General features: G+C 44.0%; 1 protein-coding gene and 1 long non-coding RNA gene across 2 annotated transcripts in view; both read right to left on the bottom strand.

Moving 5' to 3' along the window:
* CAMK1D (calcium/calmodulin dependent protein kinase ID) overlaps positions 1-6,705 on the bottom strand; it is a 384,454-nt gene extending 377,749 nt beyond the window's left edge. The window contains exon 1 of the mRNA XM_077469551.1: positions 6,177-6,705. Within this exon, the coding sequence (XP_077325677.1) occupies positions 6,177-6,268 (92 nt within the window). The 5' untranslated portion in view covers positions 6,269-6,705. The remainder of the gene's footprint in view (positions 1-6,176) is intronic.
* An 11,449-nt stretch (positions 6,706-18,154) lies between these two features.
* LOC143964474 (uncharacterized) lies at positions 18,155-21,951 on the bottom strand. Its single transcript, XR_013271145.1, has 2 exons — positions 20,757-21,951; positions 18,155-19,189 (listed from the first exon to the last, which is right to left on the bottom strand). It is a non-coding gene; the product is annotated as an uncharacterized LOC143964474 (long non-coding RNA).
* Positions 21,952-22,663: the final 712 nt, after the last annotated feature.

Below are 22,663 nucleotides of genomic sequence, written 5' to 3'. Positions count from 1 at the left end.
AAATCCCTATCAATCCTAATCCTACAATAGCACTTTTAAACTTAAAACCGCCAACTCTCTCTTACCGCCAATTCAAACTCCTATTAAATATCACTATAGCCACGAAACAAACAATTGCCAAAGCCTGGAAATCTCCGTCCTTAATGATTGCTGAAACTAAAAATAGAGTCAATCAAGCAATGATCCATGCCAAAACAGGCTATAACTCAAGATAAAATATCCAACTTTAAGAATATATGGAATCCCTGGGTGACTCACTTTTTGCCTTCCTACTATGATGCGTCTCTACTAAGACCTCAGTAATCTTGATTTATACCTCTATTCTCTGCATTCATGATATGTGTTTATTATCATGTACTACCCCAGGGAACCCTACTACCTCTCATTTCTTTTTTCCCTATCAATTTTTTTCTACCTAAGACTACTTTTTACTTTTATCTTCTCTCTTCTACCTTTTCCCCCTATTCTCTCTCTCCTCTTTCAATTTACTCTTTATATAGTCCTGGTAGCAGAACTTTTATTTCTTTGGTTATCATTATACCAATTGTACATAGTTCCAATACAGGGGGTCCCCTACTTACAAACATCCGACTTACAAACGACTCCTACTTACAAACCGAGGGAGATAACAGGAAGTGAGAGGAAATCTACCTCTAGGAAGGGAAATTCTCTCCTGTAAGAGTTAATATGGGAAAAAGGTGTCTCCACTAAATGCTTTATCACCAATCCTTGTTTCCCTAACAGCCCAAAATTTTCAAAATCCAATTATCATTGGGACAGAAAGTGAGGTGAAATCTTCTGTACAGGGGCACAGACAGCTAAACAAATGGTACAGGGGTGATAACCCTTCCCTATGTTATCCAAAAAGCTTAAAAATAGATTTTTTGGCTGGAGTTACACTTAAAAAAATGTACCTGTTCCGACTTACAAACAGATTCAACTTAAGAACAAACCTACAGTCCCTATCTTGTTTCTAACCCGGGGACCCTCTGTATATAGTAGATTTTAGATTCTATAATAAATTATTTATTTTTTATATTTTATTTATTTTTTTATTTAAAAACTATACCCTTGATGATATTTAAAATCTTTTTTTTTTTATTTGAGGTTATCTTATATTAACCTGGTCTAAGTTGGTTTTATCCTTTTTAATACAATGTATGATGTAATCTTTTGAGTATTTGTAATTTTCAGTGTTTGATTTGATTACATTATTGAATACACTTTATAATTATTATTATATTATTATTTGTTATAATTATTTATAGTTATTTATTATATTATCATTTATGATTTTGTGTTTCAAACTTTATCATACCTGGGATGTTTACTAGACTCTTGTTAGGAATAACACACTTAAATCTATCCAAAGAATTACAGGCCTACAATATAAAACGCCAAATTTCCATACAAAACAATGTACCGCTTTAACCATAAAAAATCTGACATAATCATACCGCCAGGGAGGTTAAACTACTTTTAGTTTATGTTGGAACTACAACTCAATATTATTACCATACATGTAATCTTTTCTTTTGCTGCCAACATATGTACTTATGTATACTAATTGTAAAAATTCAATAAACAAAATTTGACAAGAAAATGAAGTAAGCAGATATAAAACAGTTGGTGGATGATCCTTTATAATTAAGAACTTCCATTAATTACAACATTGACCCCTTAAAATATATTATCAGCTAAGAAAATAATGACTCTTAACTTCCCTGTGAACGGCTGAACACTAGGCATGCTTTGTGCCTTCATAATCCAGCCAGTGATTTGGAAAAACACCAAAGTATTTATTTCCATGGTACCTGTACATGCAAACCCAGAAGCAAGCATGGCTCCCAAGAGCTCCATTTCTACTTTCTGCTCATTTAATTTCATTCACATCCCACTTTCTCCAACACTGCAGGCAATGCACCTGCTACAACTTTCATGTCTTATCAAATGACAGCAATAAGCAGTTGTACGTTTTGAAGTTGGCCTGTGTGCAACATCAATGCAAAAAAAAAAAGTCTTTAGATTGTAATTATTACATTAGAAATCTCAACATTGTACATCTAACCTTACAAATAGACAGATTTTACTGTTCACAATATTTTAAAAAAATAATCAACTGTCAAAACTGCACGGTATGACCTTTACTCTAGGCTCATGCTGACTCATTCTACACCAACTGTCATACAGATACAAAAACTGAAAATTTCTAGTATAAAAAAAACAAAAAACATCTATTTGGCACGCATCCTCTAACGCATATTTAAAAATCAAACTGCATTTACATTCTATTAAATCCTATAAAATATAATACATGTTTGCTTACTATAATAGTGAAAGATGCAGTACAGCGACCCACTGTAACCAAATATAACAGGACTACAAAACCTGAAATCTGATCAGTTAGACTACAGGGTTTCTGCCTTTTGCACACAGTCATGATACTTTACACGGCTCTATTAGAAATCCAGTAATGTATCAAAATGTATGATATCTCATCTCTAAAAGCAGGAGCATTGCCCAGAGCAACCAATCACCTTCTAGTTGACATTTGTCTGGTGCAAACTGAAAAATGAAAGAAAATGTGATTGATTGTTTCGAGACTCATTGCTATTTGTCCTTTCAAATTTGCTTGCATCAAAAGTTCCAATACGTTATAACAAAACAGTAATATATCAGTAAGTCTGGATGGATGATTTACCTAAAAAAATAAATTAAAAAAAAGTAACCAACAGACTGCCATCTGCAAATATATTTGCCCAGCCAATCATCGGTGACAGCCCAACCCTCAAACTTTGTACAATTATTTATCCGAGTTTACCTAGTTCTCATCTCACTAACATAAAAGAGCTCTGTAAGAGCAGGTTATACTAGTAGCTATGAAATTCAATATACCATTGTTACATGATACACTGTATTCTCTTGTGTTTAACAAATATTACTATTATTATTATTCTCTGTCATTTGTATACACACAATGTGCGGGTTCTAAGCCTACACTGTCATACCTTAGCTGTACAATACATATTTACTTTGTAGTGTAAAAAAAAACTCAAGAATGTAACTTCTTGATTTCTACTTGTCTATGGGAGATGTGTTCCTCTACACAGCACCATCCCAGATCATTCCAACCATCATGAAGAGTCTGAAGAGTGCAACATCCTAACACAACGACAGATAACATTAACCCAGACAGTACTAGGAAGCATATTGCCCTGTGTATGGTATATATATTATATAATTACTAAGGCTTGTGTCTTATCCCCCTCTAATCCCCCTACATAGGTACACTCTAAGCACCAAGAACCTACCATAAATCTACCAGTATAGTTCACCTACCTAGGTAGGTACACTCTAAGCACCAAGAACAGACCATAAATCTACCAGTATAATTCACCTACCTAGGTAGGTACACTCTAAGCACCAAGAACAGCCCATGTATCTCCTAGTATAATTCTCCTACCTAGGTAGGTAGACTCTAAGCACCAAGAACAGACCATATATCTCCCAGTATAATTCCCCTACCTAGGTAGGTAGACTCAGCACCAAGAACAGACCATATATCTCCCAGTATAATTCACCTACCTAGGTAGGTAGACTCTAAGCACCAAGAACAGACCATATATCTCCCAGTATAATTCACCTACCTAGGTAGGTAGACTCTAAGCACCAAGAACAGACCATATATCTCCCAGTATAATTCCCCTACCTAGGTAGGTAGACTCTAAGCACCAAGAACAGACCATATATCTCCCAGTATAATTCACCTACCTAGGTAGGTACACTCTAAGCACCAAGAACAGACCATATATCTCCCAGTATAATTCACCTACCTAGGTAGGTACACTCTAAGCACCAAGAACAGACCATATATCTCCCAGTATAATTCACCTACCTAGGTAGGTACACTCTAAGCACCAAGAACAGCCCATGTTTCTCCCAGTATAATTCACCTTCCTAGGTAGGTAGATTCTAAGCACCAAGAACAGACCATATATCTCCCAGTATAATTCACCTACCTAGGTAGGTACACTCTAAGCCAGACTTTCTCAACCTTTTCAACATAGAGGAACCCTTGAACTAGTTCTCCAGTCTCAGGGAACCCCTGCTAAAAATTAGAAATCTACAACTCATGATACATTAGTGTGATGGTCAGTGGGAAGAATGGTCCTTACACTTGTGGTCATTGGGAAGAATTACCTCCTTACCATGGATCTTTTTAACTATCTGTATCAGTGGGAACTTATCTGAGAGGCAGAAATTGTCCAATGCTGAAGGAACCCCTAGCAACCTCTGGAGGAACCATAGTGTTCCACGGAACCCTGGTTGAGAATCGCTGCTCTAAGCACCAAGAACAGCCCACGTATATGTATCTACCTAGGTAGGTACACTCTAAGCACCAAGCAGCAAGAACAGCCCATGTATCTCCCAGTGATCCCAGTATAATTTACCTACCTAGGTAGGTACACTCTAAGCACCAAGAACGGCCCATGCAGTGATCCCAGTATAATTTACCTACCTAGGTAGGTACACTCTAAGCACCAAGAATGGCCCATGCAGTGATCCCAGTATAATTAACCTCCTAGGCACACTCTAAGCACTAAACTGCAGGCAAAACCTGTGCTTCTCCCAGTGATCCCAGTATAATCCACCTACCCATACACTGGTAGGGTCCATGTATCTCCCAGTGATCCCAGTATAATCCACCCAACTAGGCATACTCCAAGCACTGGACAGCAGGTAGAGCCCACCCAGTGATCCCAGTATAATCTGCCTACCTAGGCACAGGACAGCAGTCAGAGCCCATATAATACTGGCAAACCCCTGGTGTGTCCCAGTGATGTCAGTGTAATCTACCTACCAAGACATAAGCAATAACAGCTGGTAAAACCCATGCATCTGCCAGTGTTTCCAGTATAATCCATTTTCCCAGCAACTGCGGACAAATGTTACAGTCCATGTGTCTCCCTGTCATACCAGTATAACCTACCTAAGCACACTTAAACACCAGTCAGCAGGCATAACCCATATATTGTATCTCCCAGTTATCCCAGTATAACCCACCTAGCTAGGCACACCCTAAGCACTGGCCAGCACTTATAACCAATGTATCTGCCATTGATCCCAGCATAACCCACCTACCTAGGCACACTCTAAGCACTGGTCAGTAGGTAGAGCCCATATATTGCATCTCCCAGTGATCCCAGTATAGCCCACTTATCTAGGCACACTCTAAGCACTGGTCAGCATGTACTGTATAACTCCATGTATCTCCCAGTGATCCCATTATCACCCACCTACCTATCTACCTAAGCACACTCTAAGCACTGGTCAGCAGGTGTAACCCAGGTATCTCCCAGTGATCCCATTATCACCCACCTACCTACCTATGCACACTCTAAGCATTGGTCAGCAGGTGTAACCCACGTATCTCCCAGTGATCCCATTATCACCTACCTATGCACACTCTAAGCACTGGTCAGCAGGTGTAACCCACGTATCTCCCAGTGATCCCATTATCACCCACCTACCTACCTAAGCACTGGTCAGGAGGTGCAACCCATGTATTTCCCAGTGATCCCTGTATAACCCGCCTATCTAGGCACACTGAGCACTGGTCAGCAGGTATCTCCCAGTATCACCACCAACCTAGGCACACTCTAAACACTGGTCAGCAGGTATAACCCATGAATCTACCAGTAATCCCAGTATCACCCACCTACCTACCTAAGCACTGGTCAGTAGGTGAAATCCATGTATCTCCCAGTGATCCCAGTATAACCCACCTATCTAGACAACCGTGAGCACTGGTCAGCAGGCATCTCCCAGTATCACCACCAGCCTGGGCACAATGTAAGCACTGGTCAGCAGGCATCTCCCAGTATCACCACCAGCCTAGGCACAATGTAAGCACTGGTCAGCAGGCATCTCCCAGTGATCCCAGTATCACCGCCAGCCTAGGCACACTGTAAGCACTGGTCAGCAGACAGCAGGTATAACCCATGCATCTCCCAGTATCACCTACCTAGACCCACGCTAAGCACTGGTCGGTAGGTACCCCCAGTAATAGTCATCTATGGGGCAGTGCAGGTGTGTTGGTAAAGTTCCCGTGTCGGACGGATCACACACACACACACACATGTATGGAGAGGTAAGTAGTAGATGGGGGTACTTACGATCCGAGCACCTCCCTGAAGTCGAAGATCTTCTTGATGTCGTCCACTTGTTTCTTCCAGGAGGAGCTGTTCTCTCCGTTCTCCCGAGCCATGGTGAGGGGGGTACCGGGCACAGGGGGGTACCGACAGGACACAGAGGGTACCGGGCACAGAGCTCCTTCCTCCGGGCTGTCTGACTTCTCCCACTTCCTGATGACAAGTCAGCTCATCCCCGGGGGAGCCGGGCAGGCATCGGCGGAGGAGAGGACCGCCTTGTCCTTGTGTGCTCGGCGCTGTGCTCGGGGAGGGGGAGGGGGTGTCACTGTGCGGGCTGGGCTCCCCCCACTCCCGGCTGATGATGACACTCCGCCGCTCTCCTGTCACACGGAGGTGCCCCGATCAGCCTGACAACTCACTAATCACTTGGAGTGAATTCGCATTGCACCAAAATTCCGCACACGTCAAGGAGACTCCTATCCTGGGGGCTGGACCTACCGGAGCCCGCTCATCACTGCACCGAGAGGTGCCAGGAGCCCACCGGGGGAGAGGAGCCAGCCCCGCAACTAGCATAGGAGAGAGGAAGCTGCTTGCCCCGCACCATGCATGACCATAACAAAAGTGACAGTTCATGGACATGTGAAAATGACCCCCTCATCCTAGCGTAAAGCTGCACATACACCATACAATCTTCTTTACACTTGCAGTGGGAGGGTTAAAAATAGGTGGTTGGGACAAGGTTTTATCTATGAACTCCAGACCAGCTTGTCAGGGCTGTCTTTAAAGCAGTCCTTGTTGGGGGCCCCAAAGCAGCTGCCCCTTGAGCCTGCACTGCCAGCACATGGTTGATAAATGGATTTGGGAGGGCCCAAGAAAATGTTTGCCCGGGTCCGATCAATATCAAAGACAGCCCTGCAACTTGTACATGTGCGGCACCAGTACAAGGTCATCCAGTGCCCAGGGCAAAAATGCCAAACTGTGCCCCTCCACCCCATTCATGACATGCAAGCTTAGGGGATCCTACGCACAGCAGTCAGGGGCAGATTGACAACTCATGGGGCCCCCCGGGCAATAGGAGATTATGGGGCCCCCAGGCAACCAGAGATTATGGGGCCACACAGTATACACAAACACAATCACACACAGTATACAATCACATAGTATACACAGACATGTTTCTATTGGCTGAGAAGGTACTGGAGAGGTGGGGCAGCTATAATCTCTGGATTTTTAGACCAAAAGGATGTCAGTAAGGGACATTTCAGAGACAGATGCAAAAAAAACCACAAATTTTTACATACTGTCCCTGGTTTTACTGAGGCTGGCAACCCTAATGGGGCCCCCTAATGGCATGGGGGCAAAGGGCACATTATGGGGGGAGGCAGAAGGGCACAATACTAGGATGCTTCCCGGGTCACTGCCACCCCAGGACAGCTTAGTAAAAAGAGTGACTGTCCTGGAAGATCCGGGACAGTTGGAAAGTATGATGTAATGCAAGATGATCATTGGGGTCCTAGGCAGCTGGGCAGTACCCAGGGGTGCCCATGCATTAAGACAGCCGTGCTGCTGTCACTACTCCCATCAACCCTGTAACAAAGGAAGGCACCTCCGTTCCTACAGTAAACCATTGCGCCAAGGGCAGCTGCCCCCCTCCCGCCCACCCCTTGGCCCGTCCTTGCTCACCACAAATATTACCGCCTGTAGTGCTTTCCAGCCAAAACTGCCACCAAACACAACCCATTCAAGTAAACAGTGTTTCCATTGGAAAACCCTCTTAGATTGTAAGCTCTAGTGAGCAAGGCCCACTGATTCCCACTCTTAAATTGTATCATAATTGTATTGTCTGCTGTCATGTTGTAAAGTGCTGTGTAAACTGTTGGCACTATATAAATCTTGTATAATAATAAATCTTGTTAAAAAAATAAATAAATAATAATAAAAAAAAATGTGTACGGCTGCTAAAAAAAAAATTGCATTCAGGAGGCAGCATTACTGCCCCCATTATCCCATTCATCCTCACCTGTACTGCTCTCTGATGAGCAACCCAGCTATAAACTAAGCCTTATAATGGCCATACACACTTCCATAAATGATTGTTTTATTTTCCGATCAACTCCCAATAGGCATAATTGATCCCAGGGAATTCCCCATTGTCTTGTGTAAACCACCAGCACACCAGGTCTCATGCTGCCATTTTCTCCTGTGACATCATCAGGGGGTTGGTTGTCTCTTTCTGGCTCCTGATGATGCACCACGATGCAGCCACATGTAGGGAAATCATCCGGTGCTTGCACAATGCAGCAGAGAGCAGAGATAGTTTGAAGTCTTCTGGGACGCATGATGTCAAATCCAATGACGCGGCCACTGGGGGGCGGGGCCGAGTCCTGCATTCGGCATCCGCAAGGTGATCCCCCGGGAAAGACCAGGATCGGGGCCACTGTGTGCAAAACAAGCTGCACAGTGGAGGTAAGCATGATATGTTTGTTATTTTATTTATTTTTTTATTTCCTTTAGTGTCACTTTAACCGCTTGCTGACCTCTGCCTGTATATTTACATCGGCAGAATAGCACGGCTGGGCAAAGTAACATACCCGTACGTTACTTTGAATTTCCTGACCGTGCCCACGGAACACGTGGACTCGATGTCCACTGGGATACCCGTGATCTTGTCACTGAGCTGAAGAACGGGGAGATGCCGATGTAAACACAGCATCTCCCCGTTCTGCCTAGTGATAGGACACCAATCATCTGCCCCCTATCATCGGGAGCAGCGATCAGTGTCGTGTCACTGCTAGCCCACCCCCCAGACAGTTAGAAACACGCCCCAAGACACACTTAACCCCTCCTTGCCACCTAGTGGTTAACCCCTTCACTGCCAGTGACATTCTTACAGTAAGCAATGCAATTTTATAGCACTGATCGCTGTATTAATACCAATGGTCCCAAAAATGTGTCAAAATTGTCCGATGTGTCCGCCATAATGTCGCAATCACAATAAAATCGCTGATCACCACCATTACCAGTAAAAATAAAAATTATTAATAAAAATGCCGTAAATCTATCCCCTATTTTGTAGAAGCTATAACTTTTGCACAAACCAATCAATAAACGCTTATTGCTATTTTTTTTTTACCAAAAATATGTCGAAGACTAAACTGAGGAAAAAAACGTTCTTTTTTATATTTTTTGGGGATATTTATTATAGCAAAAAGTAAAAAATAATGCGTTTTTTTCAAAATTGGCACTCTTTTTTTTGTTTATAGTGCAAAAAATAAAAAAACGCAGAGGTGATCAAATACCACCAAAGGAAAGCTCTATTTGTGGGAAAAAAAGGACGTCAATTTTTTTTGGGTACAACGTCGCACAACCGCGCAATTGTCAGTTAAAACAACGCAGTGCAAAATCGCAAAACATGCTCTGGTCAGGAAGGGGGTAAATCCTTCCGGGGCTGAAGTGGTTAAGGCTGGAATCGCTGCTGAATCTTGAATGCTGGCAATGAAAGCAATATCCATAGAAAAAGACAGGCCACCTCTTAGCAATCCTGCTACTCTAGTCTGACAATAGCCAAATTGTGCTCCAACCCTGGCATAGGAAAAAGGGAAAATGGCGCATATATATATATATATATATATATATATATATATAAGCGCATTTGTTTACGTTACATGGTGCTTTACCTAAGGACCTAACCTAAACCTAAGGTCATCCAGTTTATTAATAAGATCTAAAAGTCTAAAGTTTAAACTGATCATCAATCAGTTATCTGGATTGCAGTAGCAATGTCCTACATTTGCTTCTGATCTACACATAATGCTGCACATTGCGCAGTAATACGATCATAGTGTCATCAAAATTCTCATCTTAGTTAAATGTCCTCATTTTCTCTATTCATTCATATTTATAACTATAAAGACCCATTGAGGATGAGCCATAACTGAACTTATCCTGCCTGAGTTGCCCTTGAGTCACATCCCTGCCAAGCTTCACTCCTGGCTATTCCACTTACCACCACTAGAGGTCAGCAGGTGGTAACAGTCTGGGAAGACCAATTTTCAGCCACATCCCCTCCATCATCAGTTTTTACTTGACTGGAAATTTAATTTTCATACTATCCTGCAAAATGCTGCGGAATGTGATTTCATTTAAAACATTAAGAATAATTACCTGACAAAATGCAGCTGTTCCAGTTATATCTGTGAATTTATTTTCATTTGTCTGCATATTGCATTATGTCAAAAGCAGAATAAACAATTAGATAAGCAGCTAATAGGCGCACATTTCATGCGGCAGGAAAACAATAGCATTCCTCTGGACAATGTCATTTATTTGCATTCTGGTGAGATTATAAATTGACACTAGACAAAAAAGCGCTGGGGCCCCTTCTTCACACTTGTGTGTGTGTTAACCCCTTTTATTTGTGCGCCGAGGCATCTTGTCTTAAAGTGACCGTCACCGACGTTAAAAAAAAAAAATTGTAGTAAAAGCAGGGAATAATCGAGTATTTTAACCACTTCAATACCGGGCACTTTCACCCCCTTCCTGCCCAGGCAAATTTTTAGCACTGTCACACTTGGAATGATAATTGCACAGTCATGCAACATTGTACCCAAATGAATTTATAATTTTTTTTCACACAAATAGAACTTTCTTTTGGTGTTTTTTAATTTTGTGTTTAAAAAACAAAAAAAAATAATGAAAATTTAAAAATAAATAAATAAAAGTTTTTAGTTTGTGTCAGAAAATGTTGTAAATAAGTAATTTTTCTCCTTCTCTGATGTGGCACTGAAGGGCACTGATTAGGAGGCACCAAATATGCTGCACTGATAGGTGGGTGGCACTGCTAGACAAAACTGATAGGCACTGAAAGGCGTCACTGATGAGCACTGTTAGGGCTACACTGTAATCAGGGCACTGATGATCTCCCCTGCGAGGAGATGCCGCTGATCGGCTTTCCCTGCCTCACACTCTGTCAGTAAATGGCACTTCCGCATTTACATGTGATCGGCTGTGATTAGACACAGCCGATCACATGGGTAAAGAGCCGCATCATGGGCTTTTTACCGAAAACAGGGTCGCGCCATGTCCCTAGGACCCAGTGGTGCACGTTCCCGTCAATGTGAATTTGCCCCAGAATGAGAAGAGATCCCACCCACCATCATTTCCCTATATGGCAGGCAGGAGGAGGTTAAAGGCCAACTCTAGCCACTTCAGCCCCGGAAGGTTTTACTCCGTTCCTGACCAGAGCACTTTTTACAATTTGGCACTGCGTCATTTTAACTGGTAATTGCGTGGCCATGCAATGCTGTACCCAAACAAAATTTGCATCCTTTTTTTCCCCACAAATATAGCTTCCTTTTGGTGCTATTTAATCACCTCTGCGTTTTTAATTTTTTGCATTTAAACAAAAATATATAGTTTTTTTTCAAAATTGTCGCTATTTTTTTACTATAATAAATATCCCAAAAATGTTTTATCAATATATATTCTTTGACATTTTTTTTTTTTAACCAAAAATATCGCAATAAGTGTATATTGATTGGTATGCGCAAAAGTTATAGCGTCTACAAACTATGGGAAAGATTTATGGCATTTTTCTTTTATTTTTTTTACTAGTAATGTGATCTGTAATTTTTAGCGGTATTGTGCCGGACAGACCAGACACTTTTGACACATTTTTGGGACCATTGATATTTATACAGCAATTAGTGCTATAAAAATGCACTGATTACAGTGTAAATGACACACAGGGGGGCGAACAAGGGGTTAAATGTGTTCCCTCGTGAGTGTTTCTAACTGTATGGGGATAGGACTGAGTAGGAGAGGAGACATTTTGCTGTTTCGTACATAGTAGGAACAAACGACATGTCTCCTCTCCTCTGACAGCACAGGGATTTGTGTGTTTACACACACACACAAATCCCTGTGCTGGCGCTCCTGCACGCTATCGCGACTTCCGGCCACACACATGTCCCCCGGCATGCAGCGGATACACGCCCCTCCGGCGGCTCTTAAAGGAACACCCGTACCTGTATGCGTTTCACGCAGGGGAGGCAGTTGGGAACCGGCTGGACAGCTAAAAATGAACCCATGCAGTGGTGCTGCACCCGTATTGCCAGGTAAGTGTGTTTCTCCGCTCCTAGACAAAATGGAGGTATTAACCCCTGCAGTACTGGCAAAGCCCAAATACATGGGATAGTTTGAAAATTTCCCAGAGTTGGACTTTAAATGCCTACTTACAGCATTTTTGTTTTCTCAGAATAAAAATGTTTTTGTTCACGATTGTGTATTCAGTTTTCTAGTACAGCCCCCTCCCTCCAGCACATTGTAGCACATAGTATTGTGTGTTGACATACATTGTGATAATGAAAATTTTACCCCACGTTGCCGCAACACGCAAGTCACGTTGCCGCAACACGCAAGTGTGAAACCAGCCCTAAAGTGGCTGAAAGTTACTTCTATACAATAACATACCTGCTAAACTAAAGAAAATATACTTACCTTTCTGGCAACCAGTGTTCCTAAAACACTGCCACTTTGCTGCTCCCCAGCTAATGCAAGTATTTGACCAGTTGGATGCGTTGAATACCTTCTACCCCCGCTGCACACTGTGGTTTCTCCTGCCAACTCACGTGATTGTATTATCCATAATGGTTCCTTTGGACCAGCTTAAACTTGTAGTACACCACTGGGTGATTTTTTATGTTACCTGAAAGGTAAAGCCATAATGTGCTAATATCCATTGCATACTAGCACATTATGTGAAACTTACCTGAAAACGAAGCACTCTAGCGATGTACTGTCACCACTGGAGGCCACCTCCATCTTTACCCAGTCTTTCTTCGGAGCCGCGATGACGTCACTCCAGTGCATGCGAGTGAGAGCCACCATTTATGGCACAGGACTCTGAACGAACAGTGACATTATCGGCTGCATATACAGTAAATATCTCCTAAAGGTTGCACGTTTAGGAGAAAATTACAGTACCTATAGGTAAGCCTTATTATAGGCTTACCTATAGGTACAAGTCAGAGATGGGAGTTTACTCCCACTTTAACTACTTGCCTACTTGGCACTTTTACCCCTTCCCTGCCCAGGCAAATTTTCACCTTTAGCGCTGTCGCACTTTGAATGACAATTGCACAGTCATGCCACACTGTACCCAAGCAATTTTTTTATCAATTTTTTTTGGTGGTATTTAATCACCACTGTGTTTTTATGTTTTACAAAAAAAAAAAACGTTTCTGTTGTACAATTTTATAAATAAGTAATTTTTCTCCTTCACTGATGTGCGCTGATGAGGCGGCCCTTATGAGGAGGCACTAAAATGCATCACTGATAGGGGCCACTGATATGTAGCACTGATGAGCAGGCACTGAAAGGCAGCACTAACTGGCATCTCTGGTGGGCACTGTTGGGGCTTCACTGATAATCAGTGAAGATCTACGCTGTGAGGAAATGCCGCAGATCGTCTCTCCTTTCCTCATACGCTGTCAGTGTGAGGAAAGGAACGCCGATAACTGGCATTTCCTTGTTTACATGTGATCAGCTGTGTCCAAAGAGCCTCGTCATCGGCTCTTTACCAAGAACAGTGATGCACCATATCCCAGGGACAGAGCGCACCGATCAGCGCGCTTGTATGTCAGCGAGAGTGGGATGACGTCATACAAGAACGAGAGATCCTCCACCCACCCGTCAATTGACAATGCGGCGAGCGGTGGTTAATGGGCAGGTGGGGCCGCATGCAGCCCTTTAGTATATGATGTGCAGCCTTCGGACCTCAGCAGTATGTAGTGGGGACACTGCTTAAAGTAATAGCACTGATCCTTACTAGACGTGTGTGCTCAGCTTTGTATTGTCTTCTGTAGCCATCCCCAGCCCAAAAATGTAGCCTGTCCACATTCTGACCCTTATTTTATGTATTAGGTTTACAATTTCTCACAGTCATCTAGATCAGTGTTTCTCAACCTTTTTTCCAGTCAGGCCCCTCTGTCCAAGGCATAGTCCATGATACTGTGTGCTGCTGAATGCACACGAAATAGTGCTCATTCCTGAAACGGGGGGGGGGGGGGGGGCTGGGTCAGGTGGCCTCTTTTTGTGCATGCAGTACAGATGTGAACCAAGGGCTTGTTCACATGTGAGGTTGGGCGGGCAGTAAAAACATGCAGTTGAGCTGTTTTTACCACCCTGCAAAGGCAGAAGCTGTTGGTGTACGCATGATGTGGCCACGACTGGAAGTAAACTGAGGGTGAATAAAGCGAATGCAACTGTGTGCATTGCACAACGTTTTGGTGTGACTTTAGGGGGTTAAAACAGGTGTTGAGAAGACAACATATTGCCGCTTTATCGCCTGCCAGATGCTTGTGAAAAGCCATCTGAGCATGCAGGCAATTTTTAAGTCTTGCCACAGATTTTAAATTGGATTTAGGTCTTGGCTTTGACTGGGCCATTCTAACACATTATTCTAAACCATTCCATTGTAGCTCTGGCTGTATGTGTAGGGTCGTTGTCCTGCTGGAAGATGACCCTCTGCCCCAGTCTCTTTTACAGACTAACAGGTTTTCTTCTAAGATTGCCCTTGATAGGAGAATACCTGTAATGAGTGGAGACTACTGGCTGACAACATCAGACAAGCTCAGTTCTACGAGTAATAGAAAAATCTGAATAGCTAGACCTATGATCAGTGTTGGGGTCACAAGCCAAGGTCAGTGCAGGAGAGAGTTTCGTAATTAAGCTCACAAGTCAAGGTCGATGCAGGAGGAGAGCTTCGTAGTCAGGGGTCACAAGCCAAATTAGTTTCCAAGTAGCAGTAGCTCAAGTAGTAAACAGGATCAGACCACAATAACCTGGCAACAGGAAGTGCAGAGGCAAGGCTTATATATTAAGTTCATGGGAGGAGCAAGGAGTTCAAGGTTTAACAGCAATCAAGACACAAGGCAGGGTTTTCCAATGGATCAGGCAGGATTGTCCAATAGTTCAGACAGGGAACTGTCCAGCATCCATGATAGCTCAGCGAGAAAAAAAAAATCAATGCCAGACACAGAGCGGTGCTCCGTGAGATGTTCAAAGCTTGTAATATTTTTTTTATAACCTAACCCTGCTTTAAGCTTCTCCACAATTTATCCCTGACCTGTCTGGTGTGTTCCTTGGCCTTCACTACTGTTTGTTCACTAAGGTTCTCTAAAAAACCTCTGAGGGCTTCACAGAACAGCTGTATTTATACTGAGAATAAATTACACACAGGTGGACTCTATTTACTAGTTAGGTGACTTCTGAAGGCAGTTGGTTCCACTAGAATTTAGTTAGGGGTATGAGAGTAAATGGGGCTGAATACAAATGCATGTCTCACTTCAGATATTTATTTGTAAAAAAAAATTGAAAACCATTTAGAATTGTCCTTTCATGTCACAACGATGTGCCACTTTCTGTTTGTCTATCACATAAAACCCAACCACCGGCAGGCAGACCACAGAGCTGGGGGCAGGCGAGCAGAGAGATGACATCATCTCTTACTGCTCGCCTTGCATCACTGCAGTTCCGCTTTCACTGTGCAGCAGAGAGAGTACATCATCTCTCACTGCCCACTCTCACTCTCCAGCCAATGCATGTGTTGAAAAGCTGGAGAGAGAAACCTCTTTCTCTGCTGTCACTGTTGCCTGCCACCAAATTACCTTTACATTTAAAAAGTGACAAGCTGCATCTGGTATTTTTTGGTGGCAAGCAACAGTAGGAAGCTTCAGCTGGTGGCAGGATAGTGACAATCTGCATCTGATGGCAGGCAACGTGGCAAGTGACAAGCTACATCTGTGGACAGGTGACGTGGCAAGTGACAATCTGCATCCGGTAGCAGGTGACGTGGCAAGTGAGAAGAAATATCTGGTGGCAAGTGACGTGGCAAGTGACAAACTGTATCTGGTGGTAGGTGACATGGTAAGTGACACTCCGCATCTTAGGGCTCCCACTGATTCTGCATTATGGTGAGTTGAACTATTTCATTTTATTTTCAAAAGAGTGCTGGGCATGCAATGTTGAAAGAAGTGTGTGAAAGGAGGTGGGGATGTAGTGCTGAAACAGGTGTGATGGACGTGCAGTGCTGGAACAGGAGTGTTGTAAGGGAATGTAGTGCCGGAAAAGCGTGCAGTACTGAAAGTGGGTTGTGAATGAAAGGGAGAGGGATGCTGGTGGTGCAGTAATAGAGAAGGGTACAGTAGTGGAAAAATGGACTGCTGGGGGTATAGTGCTAGAAGAGGTATGCTGGGGGTACAATAGTGGAAATAGGTGCTGGGGGTACAGTGCTAGAAGTGGGATTATGGGGTGCAGCATTTGCCTTTCATGTTCTATGTTCTGAAAATAATTTGTAATTGAAGAATTTCAGGTTATGACATGTAAACTTTTTTGTTTTTTGGATATAATGGGTAAGGATTAGAACTTCTTTTGGGTTTTTACTGCTATGTGAGGCTAAGTGCCAGTTCACACAGGGGCGACTCAGATCCGACTTCAAGTCGCCCCAAGTCACCTCAGGTCGCACAACATGTAGAAATCAATGTAAGTGAATGAGAGCCGTCTTAATGCACACTACTGAAGTTGCTCCGACTTCAGAAAAGGTTCCTGTACTACTTCAATCCGACTTGTAGGCGACTGGTACCCATTGATTTCAATGGAGGTCGCCTCCAAGTCGGATCTCCGTCTATACAGAGGCAACTCTCAGTGCCGGTTCACACTACCGCGACTTGGGACGCGACTTGTCAGACCGCAAGTCGCCCCAAGTCGCTTGACAATAGTAATTCCATTAAAATGAATGAGAGCCGTCTTAATGACCGCTACTCAAGTCGGAGCGACTTCAAAAAAGGTTCCTGTACTACTTCAAGGCGACTTATAGGCGACTTGTACCCATACATTTCAATACAAGTCGCCTACAAGTCGGATCGCTGTCTGTAACCAAGCGACTTAACAGGAAGAAGAACACAATGGCATCCCTCCCCCTTCCCATACACTGATCACTTCCTGTGTGAAGTGTGGGTAGGTGAAGTGAAGAAGAAAAGAAGTGATTGTGATTGTGATTGTGAGAAGATTGAAGAACATGTCATCCCGAGGCCGCAGAGAAGTGCAGCACAGGGAGCCAGTAGATAATGAATCCCTCATCAGACATGTGAGGCAGCGACCCTGCATATATAACAAGCAAGATCCCGACTACAAGGATCAATCCAAGAGGGATAGTGCTTGGTTAGAAATATGTAGACTGACTTTCGAAGATTGGGAAACAATGCTGCCGACCGATCGTAGTGACAAATGTAAGTTTAACCTTTTTATTAAATTCATGGTGTTATTACTTGCCACGTCACCTGCCACGTCACCTGCCACGTCACTTGCCACGTCACCTGCCACGTCACTTGCCACGTCACCTGCCACGTCACTTGCCACGTCACCTGCCACGTCACTTGCCACGTCACTTGCCACGTCACCTGCCACGTCACTTGCCACGTCACCTGCCACGTCACCTGCCACGTCACCTGCCACGTCACTTGCCACGTCACCTGCCACGTCACTTGCCACGTCACTTGCCACGTCACCTGCCACGTCACTTGCCACGTCACCTGCCACGTCACCTGCCACGTCACTTGCCACGTCACCTGCCACGTCACCTGCCACGTCACTTGCCACGTCACCTGCCACGTCACTTGCCACGTCACCTGCCACGTCACTTGCCACGTCACCTGCCACGTCACTTGCCACGTCACCTGCCACGTCACCTGCCACGTCACCTGCCACGTCACTTGCCACGTCACTTGCCACGTCACCTGCCACGTCACCTGCCACGTCACCTGCCACGTCACCTGCCACGTCACCTGCCACGTCACCTGCCACGTCACCTGCCACGTCACCTGCCACGTCACCTGCCACGTCACCTGCCACGTTACCTGTCACGTCACCTGCCACGTCACTTTTGTGTATTCTTTCACTGATGCTAACTGCTAGTGTTAATAAATGTTAATAATGAATGATCGTGAATGAATGATTCTTTTATTATTACATTATAGAAAAAAAAATAACCAACATATCATTTTTATTACATGAAATAAAGATGACATAGCAGGAAAACATTATAACCGTAATAACACATTAGCAAATTCTAGATGCAAAGCAGTGAGCAATGTAGTTAGGAAATGGCATCCAATTGCCATTCTAAGTCACCGGCCGGTGAAATAAAGTATGATGCAAACTTTTCACGAACAGTGGCACCATCGCAGGATCCCCTTGCAGCAGTCATATGTGCACTTTCCAAGTCATGCATAAGGGAATCCTCAAAACGGTACCCGTCACGTACCCGTACAAAATTGTGCAGCACGCAAGCTGCTTTGACAGCAGTAATTGCATTTTCAATGTTTAATGCGATAGGCGTATGTAACAAACGCCATTTATTGGCAAGAATTCCAAACGTGCACTCAACCATCCTTCTTGCCCTTGTCAGCCGGTAATTAAAGACTTTCTTGCGGGTTGTCAGATTTCTATTGGAGTAAGGCCTCATTAGGTGTTGCGACAATGCAAAAGCCTCATCTGCGACAAACACATAGGGTATTGGGGGTTCAGTTGTGCCAGGAAGAGGACAGTTCTCAGGAATATCTAGCTGATTAGATCGTAGCCTTTCACCAAATGAGGAATTTGCAAAAATACGCGAATCGCAGCTACTTCCGTAGGATCCTATATCGATATAGGTGAAGCAGTAGTTTGCATCGACAACAGCAAGAAGTACAAAAGAACAATATTTTTTGTAATTGTAGAACATACTTCCACTACCAACAGGCTTAACGACACGCACATGCTTCCCATCTATAGCTCCAAGGCAATTTGGGAAATTGCACCGACGCCAAAATATTTCTGCTATATCACGCCAATTATCTTGTGTAGGCCGTTTCATAACCATGCTGTTAAGCACATCCCATATGACTTGGCAGGTGTCACGGATAATGTAGCTGATCGTTGATCTGCCCAACATGAACTCATAATGTAGACTAACTAGGGAATGACCGGTTGCCAGGTATCTGAAAGACAAAAGACATAAACCATTTTATGTTCCTATTTATGTTTTGCAGTATCAATCTTACAAATCCGTTGGAAGGGTTTGCGTGACTGTTTTTCGCGCTACGTACGCAAATTGAATGAGGCCAGGAGTGGATCTGGAGGAAAGCGTATTGTCCCCTATGTTCACGCAGATGAACTAGAGTTTCTGCGGCCTTTCCTGGAGCTGAGAGAGTAAGATAAAATCTTACATAGTTGTAAAGTGATACTATACAATTCAAATAAGAAGGGGGTAACTGTTCTTTTATATGTTTATTGCAGAACACAATCAAGTTGGCCAGTTGCTGGTGAACGGCAGGATGCAGCACAGGAGGAGGCAGCTTCTCAAGAAGTGGAAGGCTCGTTGCCCATTTCCCTGGATGATCCTTTGCTGCTGGAACAACAGCAAAGTGAAGAAGCGGACCGCAACCAGGGAGAGGCTTCCACTAGTCAGCAGCCGGCTCAGCCTCTCCGACTCCGGCAACAACGAAGTCGACCAGCAAGGGGCAGTAACTCACAAAACCTAGAACGATTTTCGGAGCTGGTTGATCGGATGAACCAGAAATTGGACGAGCTGCATTCGGAAGACCATAGTTTTGGAATCATGGTCGCCGAAATGCTAAAAAGAGTACCGCCGGAGAGGAAGAATGATGTAAAAAAATCAGTGATGGATCTCATAGAAGCGAGCATTACAAATGATCCTATTCAATCCGCTTCCATGTTTGGACCACCACCACCATCCGGACCCTACTACACGTACTCAACCCCTCCACCACCCAGAACCCATCCCTACTATCCCCCTCACTTCCGTCCCTACTCCAATGAGTATGGACATGCCCTTAATCCTGCCCATCCACCTATACCCTATCCCTCTCCATCCCCACTGACATCAGCAACTTCAGCTAATGTTACACCAATGCCTTCCACCAGCTCCTCACCATATGAGCCAGTGTACCAAAACCTGTGAGATTTTAAAATTAAACATATGTTCTGTTTTGTTGTTATTTGGTTATATATTGTTCTAATTATTAAAGTTTTTTTCAAAAAAAAAGGATGTTGGTGTGATAAATTTTGCAATATTTCTTCAACAATATTTTTATTTGGAAGAATTACGTACCTAGGTGGATGCAACATCGCAGCAATGATGCAACTGTCCACTGCTGTTTCTTCACACAGAACTGAGTCAACATACATCGTCTATGTCTCTGTTCTGTCCTCTCCCCAAGATGGGAGGTGCTGTCTCTCAGCTGCTCTGATCCCCCACGCTCAATGTGGAGGGGTGGATAGCAGCTTGCTGAGAGGCTGCCACTGTCATCAGTCCAGCCAGCTGCTGGCGAATGAAGGATGATGCGCTGTCTCAACTAATCTTCGTGATATCTGCAGAAAGTGGACTTCTGTTCACTCTGCACTGAAAAGGGGCACAGGATTGCAAAATAATTGCACTCATATGACCCGTAGGAGAAGCCAAGACAAATGAGCTCAGGCTAGATTGTTGCACATATAATAACAATGTGATAATGGTAATGTGCATCAAAAAAATAGATAGTTTACCTGAGCGTAATAATCAATCTTTCAGTAGGTGAGATGCTCCTCCTATATGAGGTGTTCTGTCGCTCCAGATGGTTGCAAACTAGACGAAGCAATTCATCAAAACTGTAAAATGGATAAAAAATTTAATTTGATATATTCTACATGAGAAATATCTGACATTTGTAGCTACACTATTACCGATGTAATAACATATGCAAATCTGATGCCTCTAGGACCCCTTTCACACTGGGCTGGTGCGGCCGTCGGCGGTAAAAGGCTGCTATTTTTAGCTGCGTTTTACCGTCGTTTTAGCGGTGGTCTGGGGGCACTTGCGGGGTGGTTTTAACACCCACTAGCGCCCGAAAAAGGGTAGTGCCGATGCAGAGGCGCTTTGCCAGCGGTTGTGCGGCCCTGTCCCATTGATTTTGATGGGTAGGAGTGGTTAGGAGTGGTGAATACACCGCTCCTTCACTGCTCCAAAGATGCGGCTAGCAGGACTTTTTTCACCTTCCAGCCAGCCAGCGCACCGCTTTAATGTGATACATGCAAGCTTGCCGATCACCCCAGTTGATGTTTAGCATAGGTAGATGACAAACAATTCTGCTGAATATCAATCTTCGCCATTTTATTCTCTACGTTAAATGCTACAAAATATATCTTTCAAAAAATAAAAAATAAATGGGACAAAATAGTCTATTAGCATATGTACTTGCCTTGCAATTGACATCCGGGTATAGTTGTAAAACTTGTCCTCAAAAACACGCAAATTTTCATAGATGGCCCAAAATTGGCCTCTACTGTCTCTACTTGCAATAATTGGATGGATCCAGTAGCGGCGTCGTCTTCTCATCCTCATCCTTCGCTTCCTCTCTTCCTCCTCTTCCATTAACACTGCCACACCAGCAGTTACTACAGCTCTCATCAAATAAGGCAATGACAACATTGTGGTGACAGGACAAGACACACGACAGGAAGCAGGAAGAAGCGACAGGAAACAACAATGATGTCACAAGAGCTGAGTAGCGCTGATTGGCCATAGGCAAAGTCGCCTGTGCTTGAGGCGACTTGTAAATCGCGCTAAGTCGCGTCGAAGTCGCGCTAAGTCGCGTCGAAGTCGCGTCGAAAGTCGCGTCGAAGTCGCGTCGAAGTCGCGTCGAAGTCGCGTCGAAGTCGCGTCGATAAGTCGCGCGCAAGTCGTGTCGCGGTAGTGTGAACCGGCACTCAGAGAATTATCAGCTCTCAAAAGGAGTTCCCCCCTGAGAGCTCATTCTCTGATTGGCCACGGCAAGTCGCCTGGCCTGGGGCGACTTAAAGTAGTGTTGTAAGTCGCGTCCAAGTCACGTCAAGTCACGTCAAGTCACATCAAGTCACGTCACATCAAGTCACTTCAAGTCACGTCCAAGTTGCCTCCAAAAGTCGTGTTGCCCCTGTGTGAACCGAGCCTTAGGGAGATTTACCCTCACTTCCTGTCCTACTGATGATAGTTTCACTAGATATAAAGTGAGTGAAAATATTTAACAGACACAAGCAAAAATAAAAATCTGACATGGGCTCTGGTCGTATCCTACACAGAGACCGTTTCTACTTCTCTCTGTGTTGTTGTAGGACAGTTGCCCTCTCTTCCTGTCTGGTAACCTGTATGTCGCTGGACTTCAGGTGGTTGCAGCTGCAGGCACCATCCCAGTACTGTTTTTTTTAAAGCCTGTGGTTAGCCCTCTTGTAAAAGCAATCCTAGCGGCTAACTAGTCACTTGATTACTTTTACAAGTAGTGGGAGGGTACACACACCCCCTCTCCTGACGCATTTTGTGGCTTTCTCTGGCTCACCTGTCCCACTGGGAGAACCGAGCTACCAGCTGTCGAGCCCGCCAGCTGAATGGAGAGCCATTGCCACTGTCAAATTTGCCATTGTCACATGCATATTGCTGT

This window comes from Lithobates pipiens, unplaced genomic scaffold (assembly GCF_037356315.1).
Source record: "Lithobates pipiens isolate NorthernLeopardFrog02 unplaced genomic scaffold, aLitPip1_a1.2 Scaffold_8, whole genome shotgun sequence".
In the NCBI taxonomy this organism is placed as follows: Eukaryota; Metazoa; Chordata; class Amphibia; order Anura; family Ranidae; genus Lithobates; species Lithobates pipiens.
Note: the sequence above shows the minus strand (reverse complement) of the source record. Positions and strands in the feature narration are given on the sequence as shown.